Genomic DNA, 21,586 nt, shown 5'->3' with positions numbered 1-21,586 from the left:
AACATTGATAGAAAACCCATCGATCTCTAAAGCACGTCAAATTCAAATAAAATTTGACTTATATAAATAAATTTAGCGCTGTAATGTAGAAAAACAATCAAAATGTGATTTCCCGAACCCTATTCCCAACCCTATTTCACCTGAAACTATCTTTACTAGTTGTGTAAAGAGAACGTTTATGCCTCATACTTTCTTATTTTTTAAAAGATTTTATTTATTTATTTTTAGAGAGAGGGGAAGTGAGGAAGAAGGAGGAGGGAGAAGAACATCGATGTGAGAACAAAACATCAAATGGTTGCCTCTTGTCCTCTCATGTGCCTCCAGCGGGGGGCCCAGCCTGCAACCCAGGCATGTGCCCTGCACTGGCAACCTGTGGGTTTGCAGGACAACACCCGCCCCACTGAGCCACACCGGCCAGGGCTATGCCTCCTATTTTCAACTCAATTTTTCACTGTCGTAAAACTGTTACATTAAGTGTACTTATTTCCATTTCCATCACCATTAGTTCCTTCGGAAAAATTTCTAGAAGTGAAATTCCTGGGTTACATAGTACACATTTCCCTTTGAACCATTTTAATTTCCTTTTCTCAGATATGGCTCTAATCACCACTTGACACAGACTGAGGGTAGGGAGAATGTGATAGGAATGAGGTTAAAAATATAAACTCTCCTCTTTGGGCATCCAATTTTTAAAAATTAACTTATATCTAATGATATTAAATTATATATTAAAATTCAATTAAATACTAATAATCTCAGATATTTTATTTTAAAATCTTTATTGTATTTTATAATCCCAAATATTTTAAGTATTATTACAGGTAATAAATCCCAGTAAGTTAAAACTATTACTGCTATACTTAAAACTAACCCAATAACTGGGTAAAGAGGCTCAACCAACATCATAAATTAATATGTATAGCACACTGCCTCTTCCCTCCACCTGTGGTTGGAGAAGTAGGCTAATTCCATGCATTAAGGTAGAAAAATACAAAACTATGAAACGCGGATTGTGCGCTGTCATGGGTATAAATCATGCTGAAAGTTCTTTCGTTAAAATGAACTTCCTTTTGGCATCATTTTCTCTCTCTGTGGGTGTTAGGGGAATCCCAAATTCTATTCAATTGCCTAATTCAACAGATACATAACCCATTTTCTCCCCACTCCACTCCTTGACCTGGTACTCTGGCTACAGAAGAATGTCTATGCCTGGCCCAGCCTTCATCTTCCTCAGTTGACTTTTACTTTATTCTGCCACATATGAGTCTAAGCAGGTTGTCAATCCGTGGAGGGGAAAAATATTATTCCACGGGTACTAAAGCTAATACGGATTTAAGGCCTTTATTGGCAACATCCCTGTGTCCTACTTAGGTGGCTCAGTGAAAAACCCCTATCCCTCAGTAAAATTGAGGAAAATTACGAGGAACTAAAGAACTTCCTTGCAATTCTTCTCACTGAAAATATGGAAGAGGTGTTTTTACATATCTTGGTCTCTAAACTTTAGGAAGAATCATTTTTTTAAGAAGGTTTTATTTATTTATTTATTTATTTATGTTTAGAGAGGGGAAGGGAGGGAGAAAGAGAAGGAGAGAAATAACAATGTGTGGCTGCCTCTTGAGCACCTCGCCACTGGGGACCTGGCCCACAACACAGGCATGTGCCCTGACTGGGAATCGAACCTGCCACCCTTTGGTTCGCAAGCCAGCACTCAACCCACTGAGGCACATCAGTCAGGGCAGAAGAAATATTTTTCAACATTTGTAAACACTGACATAAAGTTGTATTTTTCTCCTAAAATAATGGTTAATTTCCTTTATATCACTGTTTCTCAGGACTTTTTGAGCATAGAGATTATGACTTAAAATTGTGGGCACTGTGGAGTCGCTCTGCTCACTGTAAGGTTCATCCTCATCTTCAAGAAGTTAAGGTGTGCCTCACTCCTGTGTCCAATAACAACTCACTTTTTGAGTACTTATGCTATATCAAGCACTGTGCTAAGCAATCCATATGTCTCATTTTATCCTCCAAATTCCCCTGTGAGTTTAATACTGTTATTTCCCCAGCTTTACAAAGGAGTAAACTGATGATTTAATACGAAGTAACAACCCGAGGTCACTCATAAGTGGCAGAACTGGATTTGGAACCACTGATTGTTAAAGCTGCCCTCCCGCCCTGTAATATTCAACGCTTCCAGAGATTCTGAGATGAAAATCTCTGCTGAGCCTGGAGAGTTTGGGTGGGCATGCATGTATGCATGTGTGCATGCACATGTCTTGATTTTCCCTTATCTGGTTCTATGTTTCAAAGTTACAAAGAAAATTACATTAAAATGAAAGATCCCACCCAGAGGATGAACTGAACAGGTGTGCCACTCCAAAGCACACATTATTATCCATACCTACAATTAGGCATTCCAACACCTCTACAATGCAACGGGAGCTTATCTCTGAGGACTCTGGATGTTAGAAAGAGAGAGATCTGAGGAAAAGACCAAGAAGGGCTGTGTCTTGCAGTATTCAGGTGTTGTCCTCAAGATAAACTGTCAACTTAAGAGCAATTCTAGCTCAGTTTGCCTTTTAGATGAAAAATACAACTTTAGGTATTAGCATTAATAAAATATATTTTAATCTCATTGATACTTAAAAACAGAGTGGATTTGATGCTCACTGCAGGACAAATTTTTAAGCTTAAACTTACTGTTCTAAAGCAACACTCAGCCATCTAATGCAACATGCTCACATTCCCTATTTGCTACTGATGGTCAGATTCTGAAAGAGTAGCACAGATGGAAAACTTACCTTTTCTTTAAATACTGCTTCATCCCATGTCTGAAGGCTTAAAATGGAGTCATTCATCATTTTTTCTTTGTATATGTTTATTTTTTCTTTTTCAATTACATCAGCATTACTGGTCAGAAGGAAGCACTTGCTACCTCTTGCTCTTCCTCTGCCTGTCAGAAAAGAAGTATTTCATTTGGTGTCTTTAACTTAAAACTCTGATAAATCCATGAATTGGCAAGCAAAGAGAAAGGGATATTCCTAAAATTCAGCTCTGGGTCACTGCATCCCACTTTGCAGGGAAGCTGAGCTGTTAGTGCGCAGGCTCAGGTGCAAGTGGGCACCCGCACACAGAACATGCACTTAAACGAGGAGCCCTCCTCAGACTGGCTTCACGCTGCGCTGTGGTCAGAGAGCCACCTCACCAGAAACACTGCTTCAAAGGCAATCCACCAGGAACCCCCAGGATGACACTGCGAGGGCTCTAAGATGGATAACAGAGATCCTCCCTCAGGAGCCTTCTAGGAAATGGGGAAATAAGCTATATTCACACCCACCAGAATTAGGGGGAAAACGGTAAGTGCTGAAAGATAGACATAAAAGGCTATAGATGTTCAAAAGAGAGATGACTGACAGCTGGGGGAACTAGGGACAGGTTACAAGGAGGTAGAGGGAGAGGTAAAACGAAGGTCATCAGTAGCAGTACATGAGCAATTCCTTCAACAAGGGGAAAATAATGAAGTCAGGTTGGGAAACAAGGCGGGAAAGATAAGTGGGTGCTAGATCTGAAAGCTGTAACATCAAGAAAATCGGGGAACCCGTGGAGATTCTATACAGGGAAGTGACATGCTCAGAGCTGTTTTCCAGGAAAAGTAATGTGGCGACTGTTGTTACAGAAACTGAAAAAAGGAAGACTAGTCAGGAGACTATCTAGGTCAAGCGGGACGGAAGAGCTTCTTGAACACAGAGGGCCCAGGGGCACCACAAGCACAACCAGGAGAGGTCCACACATTGACTGTCAAAGCCTCAATCCAAGTGAGAATTATCCTTCCATAAATATGTCAATGTTGGTCAAATATACAGGTGTTTTTTATTGGGTTTTTTTTGTGAACAAGAATTAAAATAGTGGACAAAACTGTAGCCACCCAATCCTAACCAAATAAGCTACCTTTATGGCAGTGATACCACAGTCTGCTGTGCCATTGGCCACATACACACGTATGACTTGGTAAAGGAGAAAGGCCAGGGTGACAGATAGACTCACATATCAGACAGATTGGCAGACATTTAATAATGGCATTAAAGCTTCTCTCACCTCTGGTTTGGATCATTTTGATGACATTGCCCACATACTCATACAGGATGACCAGGTTACACTGAGCAATGTCAAGGCCTTCGTCAGCCACTGAGGTGGCGATCAGGATCTTGTTATCTCCATGCGTTCTGAATGCATCCAGTACACACCTCTGTGCTGGGAGGGTCATCCCTGTGTCAGAGTCAGAGGGCATGACATAACTCACCAAAGAGGGAATTTCACCCTTGAAAAAAGAGCTATTTATAACGGAATACTTATTGCATGCCAGGTACTGTGATAAGCGCTTTTTATTCATGATCTCCCAACAACCCCAGGCAGTAGGGCCTATTCCAATCCTTGTTTTAGAGAGGACCTTTAGTGTGGTGACAACTTGGACTCTGCCCCAAGACTGCCTGAGTTCAAATCCCAGCCTCAGCACTTACTAGCTGTGTGGCTTTAGTAATGTTGTCTCAAAAAAAATACTGATTTTTTTTCTGCAAAAATATTAACAAATAGTAGTGCCTCTGCCTATGTATAGGAGTTTCCAGCTAACAAAACACTTTTATCTACTTACTCAATGGAACTTCACAAAGCCCTCTTAAGTTTTGTGGCAAGTGTTATGATTCCCCTTTACAGATGAAGACCTTGAGTTTTTAGAAGTTATGGTAAACTGACAGCCTAGCTCACAGCAGAGCCAGGCCTTGAATTTTTAAGTCTAGGGTCCTAATAGTGTGCAGTTCTCAGCCACTGATATACTGAGAGGAGAAAGAACTTCAGTAATCATCATCACAGAGTTAATGGAATTTATAAAAGTTCCATTTTTTCCTAGTATATTGGCAGTCAAAATCTTGAGATGTATTTTGTGAAGGCCAAAACAACTTTTCACTATCTACTGAACAGCGAGCATGCCCAAGACAGGCACCGTATTTCATTAATTTCTGAACTTCTTCATCCATTTTTTCATCATTTATTTAGTACTATGGTTTGTCAAATAAGGACACAATGGTTAAAGGTCTGCTTTTACCTACAAGGAGCTCACAGTTAGAGGAAGAAGGATGTAACAGGAAGCTACAGTTCCGTGTGACAGGCCGCGATACGGGCGCGGGACAGGATGCAGTGGGAATGCGGAGGGGATCAGAGTGGGCGCTTGGCAGAGGGACAATGACTGGCACAGTAAATTCTAAATAAATGTGGATGGGTAGGTGAATAATGAGGAAACAAATAAGAAAATGTTTTCTAAGTGCTTATTTGTGGGGAAATAACAATGCTGGAAAATCAAATTGGAGTCATGTTGGAGTTAGATGGCAGAGAACTTTGAATTCCAACAACAATGTGGTGTTGGGCCTCATTTGGTAAGCCAAAGTTTCAAAATATGAATTTTCTCTTTAGATTCATGGAATTTAAAATTTGTATAATGTAAATTTGTAGAAGGGGGAAGTGCAAATGATGACTGAGGACTGACAAGATGGGAACTGCTCATATACAAAGCACTAAATAGGAGGAACAGAGTGAGGACCTCGAGCGTGGGGAGCGCAGCTGTGCGGCTGCTCCTGAGGGCTGGCCACCGAGGCTCCCCGGGGGACAACAGAGGCAGCCTCTCGTCCTCTGGCCGCCCTCGCTAGATTTCAGGATTGTCTGCTTGGACTGCTTTTCAAATTATAAAGTGTATAGCATACACAAAAGCAACTACAGTTTAAAGAACAATAAAATAGAAGGAGAACATTTCTATTTCCAGTTAATCTACTGGTTGAGCAGGAGAGTGACCTGCTCAAACAGTGTGTAAAAAAGAAAATTTCGGTTTCATCTGTAGGACATATGGGAGGAGATGTAATGAAAGTTCTTAATCAGTTGACATAAGTTAAACATGGATTTCACCCAAGGTGGGCCTAACCTAATCAAGTAAGCCCTTTAAAAGAAGGCTTAGGAGTTTCCTGAGCTCAGAGACTCCAAACAGCTCCCACCTATGGGATTCCAACCTGCTCCTGACCACCTACCGTTTGAACTTAAAATTTGCTTTGCCAGTACAATTGTATATCCCAATTCGTTGTAATAAATCCCTGTGTGTGTATATACACATATGTATGTATGTATATATGCATATATGTATGTATATATAATCTTCTACTAGTTTTGCTTTAGTTGCACCCTGATATAAGCATTAATAAAAAAAATTGAATAGATTATATATATATTTTTATATATAGTGTACCATATATAAATACCTATGTTCTGATTTGTTTTGCCACGTCCAGTCAATATGCCAGGTTTTAAAAAGCTGAGTGTAGAATTTTCCTCAATCCATTTCTTTAAAGCCTGAAAATGAAAAGAAATTATCAGTTGGGCACTATTTGTATACGTTCTGCATTAATTCAACATTGAAATATATGCAAGAAGAAAAAAAACTTTCAGTTAGTATATAGACAGTTCTCAGACTGATAAGCCTAAGAAAAAAAGCTTCTTGGAATTGAATTATTTATATGCAATAATTGACCATAAAGGTATAGACCTGTGTGATCTGATATGTTTTAATCTCTAAGATACTTTTAAGTGCTAAAAGCAAAATTCAGGATAGTGCATATGTAGAACTAAAAAGTGAGTATAGCAAGATCTCCGGACACAAGATCAATATACAGAAATCAGTTGTATTTCTAAATATCAGCAAAAAAAATTCAAAGTACCATTTACAATAGCACTAAAAAGCAGTTTGTTAGGTACAAATCTAACAAAATATGTGCAGAATCTATATGTTAAAAAGAACAAAATACTGATGGAAGCAAAGATGTGGTAGGCGGCCTCTAAGGTAGCTCTCACTGATCTGTACCCCCTGATAATCAGATCCTTGCGTCCTTTCTCCTCAAGCATGAACTGAACTTATTGACTTGCTTCTAATTAATAAAATATGAAAGACATGATGCGATACCACTTCCACACTGAAGTTATAAAATGACTGTGAGCCCCGTGTTGGGCACTCTTTCTCAGTCTCCCTTGGATCACTCAGTCTAGGGGAAGCCAGCTGCCGTGCTCTGAGGCAGCTCGGTGGAGAGGCCCAACGAGTGAGCTTAGGAGCACATGTGAGGCCTGCCAGCAGCCACATAAGTGAGGCTGGAAGTCCAGCCTTAGGATGACTGCAGCCATGGCCAACACCTTGGTTACAGACTCATGAGAGACCCGGAGCCAGGAACCCCCGGTTGTTTCTAGCTTCCCGATCCATAGATATTGTAAGATAATAGATGTCTGTTGTTTCCAGTCAATAAGTTTTGGGGCCATTTGTTATCAGTGAGAGATAACTAATACAGAAGGCCTATATAAATGAAGAGATATATTATGGTCAGGGACTGGAAGACTCAGTATTATTAAGACATCATTTCTCCTCAATTTTGTTTATAGATTCAATGCAAGCCCAACAGAAGTCCCAGTAGACTTTTTCATAGATGTGAACAAGCTGATTCTAAAGTATAAATGGAAAGGTAAAGGAAGATAGACAAAACAATGTTGAAGAAAAGAAAAAGTTAGAGAAGTCATACTATTGATATCAAGAGTTACTATAAAGCTATAGTAGTCTAGACAGTGGAGGATGGGTAAAGAATAGATATATAGATTAATGGAACAGAATAAAAAAATCCAGAAAGAGCCACAAAAATACAGTCAATTGATTTTTGAAAAAGTTACAAAGACGATAAAATGGAGAAAGAATAGTCTTCTCAAAGCACAGTGCTGGAACAGCTGGATGTCCAGATACAAAAAAGGGGTGGAAAAGCATCTTAACCAATACTTCAAAATGGATTATACCCCTAACTGTAAATTGTAAAACTATAAAACTTCAAGAAGATAACTCAGAAAAAATCTTTGTGATCTTGGATGAGCAAAGTACTCTTAGATATCAAAAGCACAATCCACAAAAAGGAAAAATTGATTAACTGGACTTCATCAAAAGTTACACTTTCAATCTGTAAAAGATACTGTTAAGAAAATGGGAACACCAGCCCTGACTGGCGTGGCTCAGTGGACTGAGCGCCAGCCTATATAACAAAAGGCTGCCAATCCGCTTTTGGTCAGGGCACATGCCTGGGTTGCAAGCGGGTCCCCAGCTGGGGGCGTGCAAGAGGCAATCAATCTATGTTTCTCTAGCACATCGATGTTTCCCTCGCACATTGATGTCTCTCCCTTTCTTTCTCCCTCCTTTCTCTTCTCTCTAAAAATAAATAAATATTTTTTGAAAGAAAGAGAATGAGAACACCAGAACAAAAAATTTCAAATCACATTCCTGACAGAGGGCTTTTTTGTCAGACTATAAGAATGCTTAAAAATTCAACAATCCATAAATCATACTTTGAAAAAAGTAAAATAAATAAATAAAAACTCAATAATAGCATGATAAACAATCCAACTATACCCAATTTTAAAATGGGCAAAAGATGTGAACAGACACTTCACCAAAGAAGTTATATGGATGGCTAAGTATATGAAAAATGTTAAACAGTATTAGTCATTAGTCAAATGCAAATTAAAACTCTAGTGAGGTATCCCTACGTACCCAGAGAAAGGCTAAAATTTTTTACATTGATATAAAGGATCAAAAATGTATAAAGGTACCAAGACACCATTATATTATTATAAGATAGAGAGATTACAACAGTGAAGTAAAGGAAGAACAATCTTTTCAATGAGATGGTACCGAGTCAATTTGTTATTCACAAGGAGGAAGAAGCTTACATCCACAAGCGCTCTGGTTTTCACAAAGAGAATGGTTCTAGTCTCTGGGTTTAAGTGGTACTCCTCTTGCAAGATGTAGCAGAGGTCTTGGAGTTTAGGGTTCTCGTTGCTGGGATCCATGGCAATGCTCTCTAGTTCTTGTAGCTTTTCTGCAAAAGAAGAATGTTTTTATAAATGACTTATAAATTCTAGAAATGTAGAACATACTGTGACTTTCAGCTATAGTTTAGTTAATCTCTGAATCCTTGACCAGAGTTTTTTGAGTAATAACCACTGGTTTAATGCACGCATTAAATATACCAATGCATCCCTCCCCCCCAACAGCTGGTTAGCAGCCCATCACTGGGTCACACATATGTGTAGTAAATACTTCAGCATAGTCCCCCCAAAACTATTACCTGTAATTACCTTTCTCGGAAAAAATTTGGGGAGAGGGAGAGGGAACACTTATTTTTTATTTAATATCTTCCCATATTTTTCTTAATATGAGGGATGTGGGACTATGGGCCATTTTGTTTTCTTCTTTACATAAAAGTATATATATAAATTACAGTATTTAAAAATATCATTAGAACACTTTTTTGCATTTTGTAAACCTTTACAAAATTTCTAAAAGTAAAATAAAAATATGCTACTATCAATTAACTATTTCTATGGAATGTATTCTTTGCAAACCCTACTATTTTTCCTTCTTCAAAATTGGAAATACGGTAAGCCACAGGTTCTTTCCCTAAGTACCAGACTTCACTGAAGCTTCATAGTCCTGCCATCTATGGTATCTTCTTAAGCCCAGGACAATATAACAAAAGGTCTCTGAGCATCACCATGTACTAAGTATGATACCATACAATTACGCTACCACTGGAGTTACCAGGTCCCACGGCTTCCTCCTCGGGGAAACACCGCCCACCTTCAAATCTCCGAGTGAGATCCTGCTCAATCTCATCAAATCCTGCCGATCGGACATTACGGAAGAAGTCTTTCAAGTAATCCAGAGCATCTTTCGTCCGTGCATGTTCATTGATAATGAGAGCATCATTATATTTCTGTGTAAAATGAAAACTTAGTTTTAATATATTTCCAGTCTTAACACATTCACCGTACTTAAGTTCAATTAGCTATAACTTGGCGTGGAATTAACCCAAAGAATAAACTTCTCTCAAATCTATTCCAACTTAGTTTTTTAAAATGAACAATCCCTCATGGTACTTAATAAAATCATGGAATCACATACTGTTTTAAAAAAAATCTCAATTAGCTAGAATCATTACATAATTAGGATCATTTTGGATTCTAGAGTTCTACCTTGGAAAAGAAAGAGAAAATTACGAGAAAAATGTATGTCAAAGATTAAACACACAAAGAAAGCAAATCAGCTTCCGTATCACTCTGCCTCATAATTCATTCAACTTAATCTCTTCATACATCTAAAGTCATCACTGAATTGCAATTGCATCTGTTTAGAATGATCGCACTGACCACCTACAGTAAACATGCAGTTATATTCATTAAAATTCTATAAATGTATACTAACTGAGTGTATTACAAAATATTTGTATGTTCCTTGTGTGCATGTGGCTTTATCGAAGAGAAAACATCAGGATAGGGTGACAGGAGCCAGTCACATGTCTACAATAATGTCCATCGTCCCCCATTGTTTTCTAATCTGTCAATCATGGGAATGCTGGAGACACAGCATAGAACCTCTCTTTGTTTCTGTCCTGTTGCCTCTAGTGTTAAGTTTCAGAAAGCAAAGAAGATGCTGAATGGAACAACTTTTGGAGTTTGCTTCATAAAAACCTTCTGGGAAATTCCTAAGTGAGCTGTTGGGAACAGGATGAAAAGTTGATGTTCCTTCAGCTGCCACAGCAAAGGTCCCAGGAGGGCTACAGTTAAAACGCGCCCCTCCAAAGAAGTAACGTACCCGCAAATGTGAAGTGTACAGAAACAGTGCTTTACAAATCCTGCTCTCCTGGTCTTTGTCTGGCATCTGCAGCACCATGCACTTTTTCTGAAATCCAACAATCCACTGTTCGTATTTCTGTGTTCCAAAACTCCTGTTTTTAATTTCAGATAAACTTTCTGGAAAGAAAAAAGTTTTTCATTGTGCCATAATGCCAGTTACTTAAGGTTCTAAGAATGCCTTATTTTCTAATTTTCTTTCCTACTCTCTGTACACAGAATGGTCGTCCTGAAACAGCCCGAGATTTCAGCAGTCGGGCTTTCTGCAGGGTGCTGGGGATAAAAGGGTGAGGAAGAAACAGCCCTGTTCTCAGGCGGTTCAGTCTGTGAGTTATCCTTGGAACAGTTTCCCAGGGCTTCTCAGGAAGAGCACACCACAGTAAAATGCACAGGCAAAACCTATATTTCAGGGTTAAATTGCTCCTCTTTTTTAATAAAATGAACAATGGAGGCTGCCCAGACAAGTGGCATTGACATGCTTCTCTTTCCAGCCCCAAATACAAATGAGGTGGCCAGCAATAAACTAAATGAATAGGCAAGTGTTTATTGAACTTGGGCAGGTGTAAAAAATAAAGCTAAGTTGGGGACAGGAGGTATATAGGAAATCTCTGTACATTCTGTTCAGTTTTTCTATAAACCTAAAACTGCTCTAAGAAATAAAGTCCGTTAAAAAAATAAGCCAAGCAATCTGGAAATGAGCAGTTGACTGGTGAAAAGGTGGAGGTAAGGTATTAGACATGGAAGGAGTAAGAAAGTAGAAGTTCATGTCTCTCCACTCTCTGCCACTCCCCTAATTCAGACCATGTTTTAACGTTCCTGGATGATATCATGGTCTCCTAAGTGGCCTCCCAACTTCTTGCTGTACTGCCTCCAATCCATTCCTCACTCAGCAGTGAGAAGGAGTTTCCAAAATGAAGATGAGAAACTGCTATCCCACTGCTTCAGAGCCTTTATCAGATTCCTGTAGACAAACTCCCACCCTGGCCCACAGGGTGCTCAGTGATCCAGCCCAGCCTGATTCTGATACCCATCTCTAGACGGTCTCCTTCCTGCATTTTACAGGACTGATGGGAGTCCCCATACCTTCCCAACTTTCCTGGCCTTTTTTATATGCTGTTCCGTCTGCTGGAAACACACCTATCACCCCCATCCACCCTCCGTTGCTTTATTTTTATTCCTTACTAATTTGGCTTTACTGTTATACTGGAAATGCCATGAGGGCAGGGGCCGTATCTCAAGGTCCACATTGTATTCCCATTACCTAGCACATTGCTAACACTGAATGAATGAACAAGCGAATGAAGATGTTCAAGGAACAGCTAAGTCAAAGGAGTGGAAGGTAAAACTGGAAAGGCAAGTAGAACCAGATTGTGCAGGCCCGGCTCAGACCATCAAGTTAGAGACTAAGGGGGCTTTGCCTGTACTGGCAGAGGGATTTAAGCAGGATACTGACATGCTAATGCTGGTCTTTCAGGAAGACTTATCAGGCAATGGGGAGGGCGGGTTGTGATGGATGGAAAGGAGAGTGAAGGTGGGCAAACCAGCTAGAAAGCTATTAGAATGTCTTAAATCAAGCTGTAAGAAAAGGAAAGGAAAGCAAAATAAGCGTGAGAGAAGGTGAGACACCATGAGATATCTTGCAGACACTAGAAATTCAATATTTCCAAAACGCTCAACTCACCTTGTACTGGCCAAAGCTGCTCTAGTTCTAGAACCAGTACTACCCACTGGCAGGTACACAGCTGCCCAAGCCAGAAGCCGGGGGGAAGTCATCCACTCCCTTTCCTCCCCCACCCCCACCCAAATCCAGTTGGCCATTAAATCTGAACACTTCCTGTTTGCAGGACTTTGCACAAGCCTCCTCCCTGCACAAGAGGGCACAGAGGCTGTTGAGAGGGCCATCTCAACAACCTCTGGCCCTCTTCCTTCACTGGTATCCTTATCATATCGCTAATCAGTTTAAAATCTTCAGTTGCTGCCCACTGCTTTTAGGGTAAAATTTAAACTGTTCGGCCGACCAGGCCCTTCTCCGCGTGACCGCTGCTGCTCCCTTTAGTCTCACTCCTTTCTACCACTCATGTGTTAAATTATCATGAAATGTTTACAGTTCCTAAAAGTTATGGTGCTCTTTCTTCCTGCTATGCCTAACGCCTTTTAGATCTTACTGAATTGTTTCTCTTTCTTAACTTTGCTGACTTCAAAATCTACCCCAGGAAGCCTTCCCTGCAGCCCGGTCCAGTTCCTGTGCGCTCCCACGGTGCCCACTGGGTAACTCTGTTCTGTCCCATGGAAACTACTCACTTCGGACTCTTGTTATTTGACTGTCGCCTCCCTGAGGGCCTTTAGCCTTGCTGTCTCCATCACCTAGCATAACACCTGACATTATAAATCTCTGGTGAATGAATGCATGGATAAAAAGGAGAAGAACAGAATTCGGTGACTCCATGAGAGTCTCAAAAGAGGAAAGATCAAAGATCTCCTCTAGGTTTGAATGAGCCATCATGAGAAATAGTGGTTTCATTCATACAAAAGGGAAGTCAGAACAGAGAGCTAATTTGGAAGGTCAAAAAAAGCAATCAATTGACTTAAATATAGTATTTTTCAGCTATATGTGTCCTACATTTACTTTGGATTTAAAAAGAAAAACAAAAGCAAGAGAAAATAAAGGACTTCGAAGGTTCTTGAATAACCTATAATCAAGAAAGTCAAACTCTGTTTTTTTGTGTTTTTTAATATCAAATTCTGGTCAAGATGGTGGTATAGGCAGACATAGCTCACCTCTTCAAACAACAACATGAAAATTATGACTAAAATACAAAACAACCATCATTCAGAACCATTAGAAATCAAGTTGACTGGAAGTCTGACAACTATGGAATTAAGAAACCACATCAATGCGGATTGAGCCAGCAAGCAGGTGCCATATCTGAGAGTCCATCAACCTGGCTAACACCTTTGGCCCACCTTGGAGACCCCCAGAGATTCTACCCCACCCAACTTACACGCCCACCCAAGCTGCTTTTCCATATGAATTGCTGGCCTTGGCTCATGCTTCACAACTTCCTAAATCCTATTAAACAAGCAACAGCTGGGTTCAGTGAGTCCCAGGCCCAGCACTAGAAGCAGCCAGCTTAGATTCATAGCTTGGAGTTGCCTGGGAAACTCCAAGCCCAGGACAAGTAGCAGCCATCTCACATTGCTTTATTGCTCAGGTAGGGTAGCCCTAGGCAAAATACAGAAGGGGGCTGACCTTGGCCTTTACCACCTGGGAACCCCAGGGCTAGCACACCCAGTAGACAGCTACAGACCATGTCAGAGCACCACCACCCTGCACCTGCACAGATGATACTCCATGGAGGGTGGAAGTTGGTGGTAAGTGGTCATAGCTAATCCTTCCAGCTGACTGGTCTGGGTAAATCCCCCTCATCGATCTGCCAACAACAACCAAGGCTCAACTACAAGAGGAGAGTGTACTCAGACCACATGAAGGGCACACCTCAAGTACCCAGACTGGGTGATGAGGAGGCTGTGCCACTGGACCCTACAGGACACCTACTACATTACATTAGGCCACATTACCCAGACACGGAGTCAATGCAGCTCTACTTAATACATAGAAACAAACACAGGGAGGTTGCCAAAATGAGGAGACAAAAAAACATGGCCCAACTGAAAGAACAGGTCAAAACTCCAGAAAAAGAGCTAAACTAAGTGAAGATAGGCAATCTATCAGATGCAGAGTTCAAAATACAGGTTATAAGGATGCCCAAGGAACTTTGTGAGGACCACAACAGCATAAAAAAGAAATCCAATCAGAAATGAAGGATACACTAACTAAAGTAAAGAATAGTGTACAGGCAAACAACAGAAGAGTAGATGAAGCTGAGATTCACATCAATGAAATGGCATGTTAGGAAGCAAAAAACCACTAATCAAAACAAGAGGAAAAAAAGAGTCCAAAAAAAATGAGGGTAGTATAAGCAGTTTCTGTGACAACTTCAAGAGGTTCAACATTCGCGTCATAATTGTACAAGAAGGAGAAGACAAAGTGCAAGAAATTGGAAATCTATTAAAAAACACAATGAAAGAAAAATTCCTTTATTTGGTGAAGGAAATAGACATGTAAGTCCAGGAAGAACAGGGAGTCCTAAACAAGATGGATGCAAAGAGGCCCACTCCAAAACACATCATAATTAAAATGCCAAAGATTAAATACAAAGAGAGAATCTTAAAAGCATCAAGAGAAAAACAGTTAGTTACCTACAGGGGAGTTCCCATAAGACTGTCAGCTGATTTCTCAAAAGAAAATTTGCAGGCTTGAAGGTATCGGCAAGAAATATTCAGTCATGAAAAGTAGGAACCTACAGCCATGATTGCTCTACCCAGCAAAGCTATCATTTAGAATCAAAGGGCAGATAAACAGCTGCCCAGACAACAAAAATCTAACAGAGTTCTTCACCAAATCATTATAATATGAAATGTTCAATGGACTTATTTAATAAAAAGATCAACACTATGAACAATAAAATGGCAAAAAATACAAGTCTGTGAACAACTGAATCTAAAAACCAAACTAGTCAAACAAGAAGAACAGAGACAGAATCATGGATACAAAGAACATTTTAATGGTTGCCAGATGGGAGGGTAGTGGGGAGAATGGGTGAAGGGGTAAGGGGATTAAGAAGTACAAATAGGTAGTTACAAAATAGCCTTGGGGATGAAAAGTACAAAGAAGTTATATGCATGACCCATGAACACGAACAATGGTGTGGGGACTGCCTGAGGGAGTGAGGGGCGCTGAGTGGAAGGCGGACAGGGGGTGAGAATCAGGACAACTATAATGGCAAAATCAATAAAATATATATATATTTTTAAAGTCAGCCTCTGGATACAGTCTTGAGATTGTCTGAACTAAGAAGAATGCAAATGTTAGTGAATAATACATGGCTCTTCCCAAATTGAGAGGATACAAAACAAGATTTATCTTACCGAGACTTATGGTACCGAGTTCATCCATGACACTCTTTACCAGACTCTCCGTCTCCATCATCAGCTGAGCAATGATACATTCAAATCTGTTGGTAGCCCGCGATTTCACTTTCCTGAACACTAGAGACATCAAAGGAAAGTGAGTATTTTTCAGGAAGCATATGTTAGAGTTTAAAGTAAGCATCTCCAAATCTTTCTCTACCTTTGTTACTTCCTCTGTAACCCTGAGGCCCCAAGTTCACAGGCAGCTCACCTACATGATAAAAAAATGCTCTAAAACCTTGCAACAGCTCTCTCATGGTTAATGCACTTCTTCTCTAATGTATCTACCATGCTCCGAGCCTAATTCAATTTGTCACTCTGGCTTTCCTGTTACTCAACACAGCGCCCCTGCTCTGATGAGGTTGGTATCTGACTTATCTCTGCAAATGCTATACTTTTTGACCCTCTCTCTGTTCCTTGATCCTTTCCCATCCAACCCTCAGGAGTGTTCATACTGTTCCTAACATTCATTTTTGCATTGTTTCAGCTGAAATTTATTAATTGCCCGTCATGTGCCATATTCTGGTGATAGAGGGTTGAAAAGAACACATCCTATGCTCCAGAGAGGTCTGTGTTCTTAGAGGACAGAAAGATACTTAGCCAAATAAACACAGTAGAGCTCTATAAAACAAGTATGTGCACGTGTCATAGAGCACAGGGAAAGGATCCCAAGTTCTTCCAAAGGAGGCAGTGTTGTGGGATAAGCAGGGGAAGAGGAAAGGAAAAAGCAAACACAGTCATGTACAGAGCACAGCATGGACAAAAGTTAAGGAGAGAAAGTATATGACATGTTTGAGCAACCCACAGGAACGCGACATGATTGGGTTTATGGGAGCTGGGAGGAGATGAAGGTCAGGGAGCAGCGGTGACCAGATTATAAATAAATGTGTACTTGATTCTAAAAACGTTTAGATTGTTTACCTTCTCTCAACCCCTTACAGGCAGCTCCCAAAGAGAAATGTAAATGCTCCCTCCATGACTATCTCATGTGTGTTTGTTCTGCTTTATACAGTCATATGCCATTCAGAGAGCAAGGATGAAGTCATGAGGAGATACGCATATCCTCTTTCACACTTGCTGAATTAGTATAGAACTGGTATCCAAGAAACATTTGCTAGTCAATCTTAGTAAAAAAATCATATTCTGATCTTTTGAGATAAGTTATGATGAATTCAGATAATTTCAACTGAAATTATTAGACAAATATTGAAATAATGAATGACCACACAGTATCCTCCTCAAGAATGGAACCCTGGAATGGACTGGGCCTGGCTCTTGGCGGTACGTGCTTAGATTTTCTTGTCACCTCTCTCCCTCTCATTGTTAGTATCTTTAAAAGAGTTTTACAGAACTGAAGAATAAGACTGTTTCCTTTCTACAGGTCACTCCTCAAGCAATGGATGAAGCCAGAAATGCGATTATTTCCTAAGTTTGGGGTTAAAAACTTTCTACTAAACACAGAAGCTCAGATTGAGGAGCGAGGCCAGAAATGTGATTATTTCTTAAGTTTGGGGTTAAAAACTTTCTACTAAACAGAGAAGGGGTAAAAATTTAGTGTTCATCCAAATAGCTCTGAACTAGAAATACTAGGGGATAACAAAGTCCCAAAGGGCTGGTTACAGGATCCCACTTACACTTCTGAGGTTTATAAACAATTTCCTCCAGTTCCTCCAAGTTGTCTTTGACTGTTGCTACCACTGACGTGTCCAGAGAAGCACAGAGCTTGCAGATATACTCCATGGCTTCTGCTACATTTTTGGCATCCCCAACGCCAACTGAGGCAGTCAACCCAATGACCTGTGAAGAACATGCCAGACCATGAGATGTCTGGGAAAAGTATGACATTTCCACAACCCCTCATGTAACTCTCTCCTCCTAAAGTAGGCTTTTCCCCTAACTTCAGATAAAAAAGCAAGGACATTTTTTTTCCTTGAAATTCTCTATAATGTTGCAAATGGAAAGGTTCTCACTAAGCAAAGAACTGAATCAGTGCAGAAGTCACAACTCATCAGCTGAACACAAACCAGCATAGAAACGAAGAGGCAGGACGTCTCTCTGCTTTACCATTGTGTCCCCCATAACATGCAGAAGAACATAACGAAAAGGAAATGGACTGAAATAAGACACACTTCCATTCCAATCTCAGGCATGCCACATGAGATGTAGGTATCTACTACGCTCTTTAAAGCTGGATGAAAATAGCAATTGAAAATGGTAGCTGTGTGAATTTAGTAAGATAACATTTGTAAAGAGTTTAGCTTAATGGTCACCTAATAAGTATTTGTTTTTTCCTCTAATAGCCACTCAATAAGTAACTGAATGACTCATTACCAAGGAATCTAGTTAACTATCAATTTTTTTCCTAGATGAAAAAGCTCTAAGAAATGTGATTGCTACTGAATTCTGTCTATAAGCACCATACTGAATTTCTTCTAACCTGTGTTTCCTGAACAGGTGATTATCAGAGCTAGAGAGTGCCACACAGTGTGAGATTAGTATAGTATAAATTCATGATTTCCAACCTCACTTGAGCCCCCAATATGACAGTCAATTCTGTGTATTAGTTATCTGTCTTCCATTTCAAATATGCTCTATGCACCCTGAGCTCCCTCCCCCATTCCCATCTGATTATACTCAGCGAATGATCCATCTATCTCTCCTACATTCAAGAGGAAAGAGGGGTTATATGCCAGTTTCCCTACCCTTCCTGCTCCCATCTAAGAACTACTCTCTGTCTTGACTCTTCTCATACTCTCCCCTCTGATGACACCAAAAATAGCAAAAATGGTTTTCCACCTGGTCCCCCATACTAATCCATCTACTTGCCTACTTCTTGCAAACCTCTGGTCTCTCCTGGCATCTTGTTCTGTCAACCATTCCCATCCTGCCTCACCTACTGCTATTCACTACTTCACACTGTACACTCAAGTGATATTGAAAAGTTTCAAGATTCGTAAATGCACCATATTCTTTCATAGCTCTGTGCCTTTGGACACACAGTAGCTTTTACTGAAAACCACCCAGCTATCTACCTTGTAAACTCTTTTTAGTTTTTGTCTAACCTAACTTCTGTTAGGTTTTGCCTTACTTTCATAGCACACTTAGGAGCTCTTTTACTTCTGTTCTGATTGCACCATATACTCACCTCCATAGTATGCCATCATGATAGATTATGACATAATGCTTACATATTTGGCTGCCCACGAAGCTTTAGCTGTTTGAGGGCAAGATTTATATCCTTTTATATTTGAATATCCAGTGCTTTGTACACTACATGGAGGAACCTGATACGTAGATGTTGAGTTGATAAATGAATCAAAATTAATCAATGAGTTATACAATATGGACTCAGGACTTGAGAAGGACATTCTCATTATGGCCATAAAAGTAAGTCAAAAGGACTTAGGAAGATCACAGCTCTTTTGAGAAATCCATCTGACTTTGCAAGTACCTGGGGCAGTGGATCAGATGATCCTCCAAGTTTCTGATCAAGATAACTAAACATGATCATGTTGTAAGGATGGCGTTTATTGGTGTTGTGGCATTCATCAAATATCATCAAAGTAAAGACAGAGAGTGATGGGATAGTCCCATTTTTAAGGCTATTCACAAGAATCTGTGGAGTTAAAATGATGATGTCATTGTTCTCAATAATCTGTTCCACTGAGATATTCTCAAATGTTCTTCCAGAAATGCCTGAAACTTTGTACCTGGAAAATGACAGAAATTGCCTATTACCAACCACAATATGAATGATGAACCCCAATGATATGAAACACTAAATCAGAACATTAATTGATTATGTTCTCCTTAAGTGTAAAAGGAGACAAGTGCTTAGCAGTCTTACACACAGTAAGTGATCAATAAACGCATGCTAGTTAAAATTGCTAAGAGTATATATGAATTCTTTCAAGCCACTAAGAAAGAAAATAGTACTCAAAGAATAATAGTAAATAAATTATAAAATCATTAAAAAGTTAAATGTATCATTTAAATGTAAAATTTATCTCTTAAGTCATTTACTTATTCTGCAAGAGCTAACCAAAGGAGTTTAGGATTTCAGGTATAGCTAATTAAACAGATCTGAACCCCTGAAGGAATTACATCTAGACTATATAAAATCTGAATCTACTATACATTTTTGAATCATGGTTTTCCAAAAACAAACAAAGCAGAAAGCACATCAGTTACATAAAGCTAGAGAAAAAGAAGTTGGAACAACTGTTATACCTACCCACGTCTTTCAAAATGATTTAAGAACACAGATTTTTGCTGTTCATACACTGGGAGTTGATTAGCAAAAAACACAACCTTCCCCTTTTGTCCTTGCGGAAATTTTTTAAGATGATGTTCACATATAAGAAGTGCAACAAATGTTTTTCCACAACCTTTTAACATATGAAGAAAAAGAAAACATATAACTAATATCATACTGTAACAAGTTACCGAGAGGTCCTCAAGACCCCCATGGCCCTTGGTTGGGGGATGGAGGAGCAGATGATGCAGCAGTTAAGATACTTTTCATAACAATGGCAAGCTGCTGGCTAGCTAATAGCTGTGCTTATCACCTGGGGCAAAAGATGGGTACATGCCTTTCAGAACCTAAGGTGCCTGGTGACTTGGGGGGCAGAGTTTGTACAGTGCCCGCTGGAGAGGCAGCAAGGCAGTTCCTCCTGTACCACTGAGTCACTCTTGCACTGACTAAAGGTGGCGGCCAAGAGAGTGTACATGATACGGGAAACTGGCAAATGTAGCTCATTATGGGAGGAGCCACATGGGAGGTCAGGTAGGAAGCTCTGCGTCAGGATTTAAACTAAGGGCGGGCAGAAGGAGGTGGGTCTGCCATGAGGGCAGAGAGAGAGATTCCGCTATGCTGCCAGTAGTGAGACAGAAGCCATGCGGGCTGCAGAAGCTGGTCTGCCATAGGAGGAATGATGTAGCAGCCATGTCAGAGGCAGCCAAGAGCAGGCAGCTATGCAGCCTTTAGTTAGGGATTCAGCCACGTGGCCTGGGCTAGTAAGAAAGCAGTTATGCTGCTGCTGTGATCGTGCCCACTCTAGCTGACTCCAAAGCTACCAAGGACCCTGCCTTGCAAGACACTGACTGATGCCGGACTCTATCTGGACTCTCGGGACTTATGCCTTTCCTGGATTCTACCATGATCCAGTGTAACACGGTACATGCTTTCCTGGACTATAACACAGAGGCTGGTCATAATGTACCACAGATCCTGAAGAGAGAGCTGCTGCGAGAGGATGGCGACTTAGAGACCCATGAGTGTTCTTTCCGGAGGAGGTGAGAACTGTGCGCAGCCAACTTAAGATAAGGAGGTGGGGAACTGCTGGACTTGGTTTTGGCTTATAGCCTGGTAGGGAGCAAGGGAAGTGCTGGGTCTCATGGGCGAGCAGGGCTCGGAGCAGAAGTGCCCCCCAAGTTTAAAATATTGTAAAAAAAGATACCCTGTTTCTTCCGATACTAATTGTTGGGTCATACAGCATGGCGCCACGTAAATGGGCCCCTGTTTGCTTGGTTACAATACTAAAATATTTTTGTGGAAAGGTAATAATTTTTGGCTCTCCTAAAACCACTGGGTGGACTAGTAAATTGGTAACGTGGATGGGTTAACAATGGCAAAATTTACACCATGACTAAAAAATATCAAGGTACTTCCTAGGTAATATATACTGTCAGAGCCTGAAGCAAGTTAAAGATAGCATTTTTCTTTTCCTTTGTGTCTTTTAAAATACCTTAAGGCTATATTAATAAGATGGTTTTCTCAAAAGACAAATGGAACAAGGAAAGAACTAAA

The 21,586-nt window shown here is 40.2% G+C and overlaps 1 protein-coding gene across 1 annotated transcript in view; it reads right to left on the bottom strand.

The window, feature by feature from the left end:
* RIGI (RNA sensor RIG-I) overlaps positions 1-21,586 on the bottom strand; it is a 42,409-nt gene that overhangs the window by 6,839 nt on the left and 13,984 nt on the right. Inside the window, exons 7-16 of the mRNA XM_054582933.1 lie at positions 20,012-20,165; positions 19,229-19,487; positions 17,412-17,574; positions 15,736-15,855; positions 10,709-10,866; positions 9,695-9,830; positions 8,785-8,933; positions 6,294-6,384; positions 4,093-4,263; positions 2,799-2,950 (exon numbers count right to left, since the gene is read on the bottom strand). Coding sequence (XP_054438908.1) covers positions 2,799-2,950; positions 4,093-4,263; positions 6,294-6,384; positions 8,785-8,933; positions 9,695-9,830; positions 10,709-10,866; positions 15,736-15,855; positions 17,412-17,574; positions 19,229-19,487; positions 20,012-20,165 — 1,553 coding nt within the window. The remainder of the gene's footprint in view (positions 1-2,798; positions 2,951-4,092; positions 4,264-6,293; positions 6,385-8,784; positions 8,934-9,694; positions 9,831-10,708; positions 10,867-15,735; positions 15,856-17,411; positions 17,575-19,228; positions 19,488-20,011; positions 20,166-21,586) is intronic.

This window comes from Pteronotus mesoamericanus, unplaced genomic scaffold, assembly GCF_021234165.1.
Source record: "Pteronotus mesoamericanus isolate MK-2021 breed Mesoamerican mustached bat unplaced genomic scaffold, CSHL_Meso_final contig_73, whole genome shotgun sequence".
NCBI lineage: Eukaryota > Metazoa > Chordata > Mammalia > Chiroptera > Mormoopidae > Pteronotus > Pteronotus mesoamericanus.
Note: the sequence above shows the minus strand (reverse complement) of the source record. Positions and strands in the feature narration are given on the sequence as shown.